Genomic DNA, 7358 nt, shown 5'->3' on the forward strand with positions numbered 1-7358 from the left:
AACTGTACACTGTATTCCAAATGAAGCCACACCATCAATTTATACAGGGGCATTATGATACTGGCTGATTTGTTTTCAAGTCCCTAATAATCCCCAGCACAGCATATGCCTTTTTTATTGCCATTGCACACTGAGTCGACATTTTCAGTGAGTTATCTACCATGACTCCAAGATCTCTCTCCTGGTCCTCTCCTGGTCAGTCTCCGCCAGTTCAGACCTCATGAATGTGTATAGTTTGGATTTTTTGCTCCAATGTGCATTACTTTAAATCTCATTTGCCATGTTGATACCCACTTGCCCAGCTTCGACAGATCCCTCTGGAGCACCTCACAATCCTCCCTGGTTCTCACCACCCTGAACAACTTAAGTGTCATCCACAAACTTAGCCACTTCACTGCTTACTCCCAGCTCCAAATCATTAGGGAACAAGTTAAAAAGCACCAGACCCAGTAATAAGCCCTGTGGTACCCCACTGCTTACCACCCTCCACTGTGAAAACTGTCCATTTATACTCATTTTCTGTTTCCTGTTAATTAGCCAGTTTTTATTCCACAAGAGGACTTATCCTCTTATCCCATGAGTGCTGAGTTTACTTAGGAGCCTTTGATGAGGAATTTTATCAAAAGCTTTCCGGAAGTCTAGGTAAACAACATCTATTGGGTCACCCTGTCCACATTTGTTGACCTCAAAGATCTCTAATAGGTTAGTCAGACAAATTCTTTCCTTACAAAACCCATGCTGATTTTTCCTTAGTAGCTTTTGTTCATCTATGTGCCTACTAATTCTGTCTTTAATAGCGGATTCCACCAACTTACCTGGTATCAACGTTAGACTGACCAGCCTGTAATTTCCTGGATCTCCTCTGGAACCCTTTTTAAAGATGGAGGTTACATTAGCTACCTTCCTTGGGAATGGAGGCAGATTTAATGATAGACTGCATATTTTTGTCAGGAGATCCGCAAGTTCACATTTGAGTTCTTTCAGAACTCTTGGATATATGCCATCTGGGCCTGGTGATTTGTCAGTTTTTAATTTGTCCATCAGTCGTAGGACCTCCTGTCTCGTCACCTCAATCTGACTCAGGTCTTTCAGCTCCCCTCCTGAAATCAGCTGTTAGTTTAGTAAGCCCCTATTTCCCCCACCCAAGAATAAATTTTCACAAGGTTAGAAAGGAAGATCCTGTGATCCTTGCACAAATGGATTGCAGGATCCAACCCACAGTCTCTAAACATTGGGATGGGGAAAATCCTAGACTATTGGTGCCATTCACTGCTGGTTTGGAGTCTCCAACTCTTTGGCTTTGGTTAGGTGAGACATAAGCTGCTATATGAACAAACCCTGGAGGAAGCTTCAGGTAATCCTTGCTCTTCTCCACTCCAAACCAGGCAAAATACTTAAGAAACTTCTGCTTTGGGGGCAAGCTGACATTTGTTGTTACAAGACAAGCAGCTTTTGGTGTGTTCTCCCTGCAAGTCATGTGTCCAAGCTATATTAACAGTGCAGATCCAGAAACTGATCTGCAAGAGCCCTGTTATTTGCAAGAATATAGTATTGCACTTGGTAAAAAATTATGGAAACTGTGTTTATAGGACCATAGCCTTATTTAGGAGTAAAAGCCCATTCAACTCAGTAGGAGTTATTTTCAAGTAAATGTGCAAACTGGGTGTTACCATAAAATGATTTCTTCTCTTTCTTGTACTGCTGGGTTGGATTTCAGGAAAGAGAAGAACACTGGTCATTTCCTGGCTATCCCTACTGGGTCATGGATCCAGCTGTGGGGCTTGCTCTCAGCCTCAGTAGTCCCACCCATAAGAAAAATCAACTCCCATTCTGGTATTTTTGTTGTAAAGGGAAATTGTCCAAATGCTAATCCAAAGGGTAACATTTTAAAAATACAGCAAGCACCAGAAAGAGCAACATGCACGGAACGTAGTCTTAAATTCACTGTTTTCCCCTCTGCAACCAAGAGCACCCAAGTAATTCTGCATTTCTTGTTGCTCAATATCCTCAAATCGATTGAATACATAAAGCAGGTGAAATGATGCCCCCTTACATTTGTTCTCTGGTCAGTGCCCAACTCCTTGAAACAAGAATGAAACGCTACACCTAAACTCTACACGCTAAAGATTTGGCTTCCTGGAGGATACATCCACATGGCTAGACAGATAAGGGTTTTTTTTAAAGTTATGGGTTCTGCAACATATGTACACATTTAGGAACATGTGGAAGGTTGATAAAACATGGGCCTTGTTTGCAGCGTTATTTGTGTGGCCTAAAGAATAAAAACATGGTTGCCTGTGCAAATCAAACTCTGTCTCATCTACTGATGGGTTCCATCGGTTTAAGCAACAATTTAGATGAGAAAAAGAAACCCACACAAGTAATCCTCCCCCCTCCCCAGCCACAGATTTTCAGAGAAATAGGCAACAAGATTAGTATAGCACCAGTACACTTTTTTCATTCTTGTGTAATTTTTTGCACAGATGGCAATGATCAGATTATCTAAAACTAACGGAAACATCCTGATTAATTTCGAGGCATGCTTGCTGGACTAGCATTTGCAAAATTCTAGAAAACAAAAAAACATACCCGTAAACAATGCTCCCTCTAAGCTGTGGAGTCTGGTGAGCAAAAGTACTATTTTGTGAGCTGCTGGCATTAAAGTTGTGAGTCAGCAATCTGGCTACTGCATAAACTAGTTTGCTCCGGAGCCATCCCTTCCTGAGCTAAGACAAAAATTGGTGAGCTGGAGGCTAAAAAACTGTGAGCCAGTTCACACTAACTCAGCTTAGAGGAAACACTGCCCATAAATCAACTCTAAAAAGTAATTATTTTTATCCCTGCTTTCTTATAGCAGAGCAGAAGCAGCTGCTAGATACAGTGGAACAACCAAGATACTATATGGAAATAAAACCAGAGAATCTTGCGGCAACATGAAGATCAATATGTTGTGGTTTAGCACAAATGAATAAAATGTCTCTCCCCCCCCCCCCCCGTACTTGAGAATATACACGCCTACTGATTTAGGTAACCACTTTAGGTACCTGTTGGTGGGCTTCAGGCTGCAAAACCTTAGCTCCACAATGCATTTGCGAGTATTTAAGTTGCCATAAAGTTTATGCTGCAACAGATTAACACAACTATTATAATTACTTCAGTGACTACAGCTGGCAGAATAATTCACACAGAAGAATGTATAAGCTGTACTTATTCCTACGTACCAGCCAATTCCTTTTCTAAGGAATAGTCATTTTAAAGCTGCCCAGCTTCTACCTGACAATTCACTCGGTTGCTTGTGGTGAAGATCCCCTCCAGCTGATCAGGCAAGGAAACTTTGCCAAAGTTGTCTCTTTAGGGGCCACAAATCGCTACTATACCTATATACTAGCAGACAGGCTAGTAGAAACACTGGTTGCAAAATAACTCTGGAGGACATTTACAGGACTAAGGTTGACATCCATTGTACGTGCTAACTAATTTGTGGACTATTGCTCAGGAAAATCGTGAGCTGCGTTGCCCGATACTACTTGCCAGAATTTTTCTACAGGATACACCGTATTTCAGATTATCGTGATTTACTACCCAGCGTTCCCCCTGTACCTGAATTCCAGCAAATCTAGTTGAAGTAATAAATGCCACCAACTCTACAGGCAGTTTTCAACAGATCCAATTGATGTTTATTCCACTGGTCGGGAGAAAGCAGCGAATGGGAAAAGTTAGTATTAACTCTTGTATTTCTCAAGTGACGTGTCTACGTGACCAGACAAGTGACAATCCCCCCCAACAGCTGTATTGTGGGGGGGGAGGTATTCCTAGCCATTTTAAAGAGGATGTGAGTAAGCACCTCCTGAAGGACCACAGGGTTCTACTGGCATACTAGTGCAAGTGAAGCCCACCTTCCCCTGGTTTAGCTGCAGGGCCCAGCTGTGGTGCACAAAGGTCCACGGAGTCACAGGTGAGTCTGCTGCCTGGCTTAAAAGAGTAGTGCTAAAGCGCAGCACCGTTCGTAAAAGGCACATTTCCACCCCTGCCTTTCCCAAAATTCACATTAAGTGTCTGAAGCCTCCCAAGCCTCCCTATTTCAAGAAAGACGTTTTCTCAAGTATGAACAGATTGTGCTTCCCAGGCCAAGCCTTTGGGGAAAGCAAGACGGCCAAAGCCACACAACTGAGGTGTGAAGCTTCCGTTATTAAAAGAAAACGGGGCAGCACAAGCCCACGGCGGGTAGCAAATGTGTGATGCTGCATGGCCTCGTTGGCCCGACTGTTTTTGTTCACAAGGTGGGTAACTGAAAACCAGAACCGATTGTCTTGGTAGGAAGTCCTGGAACCTGTCACAAAGGAGGAGGCCCACCTCCTGCACAGCCTCTTTTCACTGTCGGTCCTTTTCCTCTGCTCTCCCTTTTTCCTCCTCTCCCAACTTGGTCGGACGTTTTCCTCTAGTTAAAGAAACAGAGATGCCAATGCCCCCGGCTCAGTCAGACAGGTTCTCCGAGAAGGCCGACTTAGATTTCTGTGTCTGCTCCAACCGGTTGAGGATAAACTGGCTTGTATCTATGAAGCGTTCCACACAGTTCACAAAGCAGGTCTCTGCTCGGCTGTCCAGCTTGGGCCCAGGTTTGTCCATGCATTTCTCCTGTTTGAGATGTGAAAGGGAGAGAGTCAGCCTGTGCACAGAAAGGAGCAGCGGTGCATTCTGAACAGCAGAACCCGCACAAAGCATACAGCCTTTCTTTGTGATACACAGCAGGGACACACCCAGCTTCCCTGCTGTTCAAAACAGCCGAACATCCATCCTACCCCTTAGGTTCTCTTTCCATACTTATCCCCTTCCCCAGTGCCACCACCACTGCTCACGACTGTAGCAGGAGAAATGACGAGAGTTATAGGATTAAAGAATCACAGAGTCGGAAGGGGTCCTACAGGACATCTAGTCCAACCCCCTGTTCAATGCAAGATCAGCCTAGAACACCCCTGACAAGTGTCCAGCAGCTGCTTAACAAATACATAAACACACATATAAAACACAAAGCAACATCTTCCGCCACTGCAGGCTCGCAACATCTCCACCCGGTTCCCAGATTGCTTGGCAAGCAGAAGGTCCAAGGTTCACTCTCTGGCATTTCTAGTTAAAAGTATCTCAGACAGAAGGGCAATGAAAGACTCCTGTCCGATCGCCTTGGGCCTTCCAAGTGTGGGCCAGATAGACCACACACACACACCCCTTAACAATTCCACATCGTAGCAGGATTGTATCTGCTCTCTGTGTGCTTCAACCCAAATCTTTCAGGAAGTACCCACAAGCCTAGCGCCACACAAAAGGCTAGCTGAAGTAGGCATCTTCATGTCATCTTTTCCACCACTGCCACTGAAAGACCTTTTACCGATACTGGCCTAAGCAACAGTTGAATCCACTTGTCTGAGTTTCCATCAGCTTACACAGTTTGCAGCTGGCCAGATGTGACGATCATCAGTGGCTTTGTTGACCTTAAAGGGGATTTAGACCAACTTGAGGAGAACAGATCTATTAATCACTATTAGCCCTACCTGCTAAATGGAACTGCCAGGTTCAGAGGCCCTTATTAATTCATGAATTAATCGGAAGCATCTGGCTGGCCGTAGTAGGAAACAGGATTAACAGGCTATATGCACCTTGGTCTGATCCACCAGGACTCTTACGTAGAGATGTGAAGGCCCAGAAAAAACCCAGAAAAAATCGGGGGAAAACCCCCACTTTTTTCCTAAAGCCTTTTTTTATTTTTTTCTGAAAAATTGAAAAAAGAAAAAAAATTGATTATGGAACGTTTTATTTTAACACAATGAATAAAATATTTTAAGACAAGGTGTTCAAATATTTTCCAAATCATTTCTAAAAATATGTATGGTATCAGATTGATCTAATTTACGTGCACTGAGGACAAGCAAGTCCTAGGTTACAAACTGAACTCTCCAATGCAAGAACAAGATGCATTTCTTCCTTTAGGAGGTGCTATTGTCACAAGAAAAGGAAAAGGTTTCAGTTTTGTTTTTGCATGTGCGTGGGGGGTATTCTGCTTGTAATAATTGTTTGGATACACTATATTTTTAATATGCGAGTTGTGATAATTTCATGCCAAGTAAAAATGTCCATAGTCCTATTTTACGTTCCTAAAGTAACAGAATGACTTTCAATCTGGAAAAGAAAAAAAGAAGTGCTAATGTAGCATTTTTTTTCAATTTTCCCAAAAATTTCCACTTCCCCCCCAAAAACCCAGAGTTTTTTCCAAGCTTCAAAATTTTCAGAAATTTTACATCTCTACTCTTATGTACTGTGCACTGATCCTTCTATTTACGATCAATTTTTAATGAAATCATTTTAACAGTTTTGTGCAATGGAAAAATGCTAGCTTCTTTCAGTAGGGAGTATAAATCCAACCAAACAACTACAACAGTCTGACCTCAGGTAAAACTCAACAGCACAAACATAACTTGCTGGATCAAACCATGTAATCCAGAATTCTGATTCCTATAGTGGCTTGTTTGTGGCTGTCCTGGAAGGCCCACAAACAGGGTCATAGGAACCAAAGCCGACCTGTTGTTGCCCCCCCCAGCAACTGCCATTCAGAGATATACTGCCACTGAACATGGAGGATCTATTTAGCCCATCACGGCAAATATCTCTTTATATGTAATCCCTTTTTAAAGTCACCTCCGCTACATCACAGAATCACAGAGTTGGAAGGGGCCGTACAGGCCATCTAGTCCAATCCCCCGGTCAATGCAGTATCAGTGCACTGTAGCAGTGAGCTCCACAAGAGAATTATGCATTGTGCGAATAAATATTTTGCCACCTGAAAACATAAATCCACTTCCTCTCTCCTGACCGAATACCTGACGCCGCGTACAGTAAGTCAGACCAAGTCTTCTAACAGACTTTCCCACCACCGGCCAACAAAGGTCTTTAACCTGGTGGGAAACCGAACCCGGAACCCTCCGCACGCAAATCATGGAGGAAACACTCCCAGTTCTTTCGCAACGGGAAAGTCGCAGGCGTCGGAGGATCGCTGCCGTCCCGCCCGCTGTGTAAAGGCACAAGAGGCGTGCAGGCCACTCTTGCTGGAGAAGCTGCCCCCCCCCCTCCTCCTCCACCCCCGGCGGCGCTTCTTCCCGCCCTACCCAGCAGAGCTCCGTCATCTGGTGCACGAGCTGCTGGAAGCGCTGCTTCTGCGTCTCCACCTCGATGAAGTGCTGCAGCTGCGGGTCGTTGACGGCCGCCCCCAGGTCCCCCGCGGCGGACGAAGAGTCCATGCCCAGCCCGCCGAACGAAGCAAAGGAACAGCGAAACGGGCAGCAGCGAGGCGACCTTCACGTGCCTCCCCC

The 7358-nt window shown here is 44.5% G+C and overlaps 1 protein-coding gene across 1 annotated transcript; it reads right to left on the reverse strand.

Annotated features, from left to right (window-relative positions):
• Positions 1 to 3180: 3180 nt before the first annotated feature.
• TIMM8A (translocase of inner mitochondrial membrane 8 homolog A (yeast)) lies at positions 3181 to 7358 on the reverse strand. The gene is made up of 2 exons (XM_015427287.1): positions 7155 to 7358; positions 3181 to 4635 (listed from the first exon to the last, which is right to left on the reverse strand). Exons 1-2 carry the CDS (start codon positions 7284 to 7286, stop codon positions 4474 to 4476), a joined length of 294 nt encoding a protein of 97 aa, XP_015282773.1. The 5' UTR covers positions 7287 to 7358; the 3' UTR covers positions 3181 to 4473.

This window comes from Gekko japonicus, unplaced genomic scaffold (genome assembly GCF_001447785.1).
Source record: "Gekko japonicus isolate JY-2015 unplaced genomic scaffold, Gekko_japonicus_V1.1 scaffold1498, whole genome shotgun sequence".
Taxonomy (NCBI): domain Eukaryota; kingdom Metazoa; phylum Chordata; class Lepidosauria; order Squamata; family Gekkonidae; genus Gekko; species Gekko japonicus.

Coding starts and splice junctions, on each gene's coding strand:
- TIMM8A (XM_015427287.1), bottom strand. CDS start 7,286: ATGGACTCTTCGTCCGCCGCGGGGGACCTGGGGGCGGCCGTCAACGAC. Junction 4,636..7,154: donor AGATGACGGAGCTCTGCTGG/GTAGGGCGGGAA, acceptor CATCTCAAACAG/GAGAAATGCATGGACAAACC.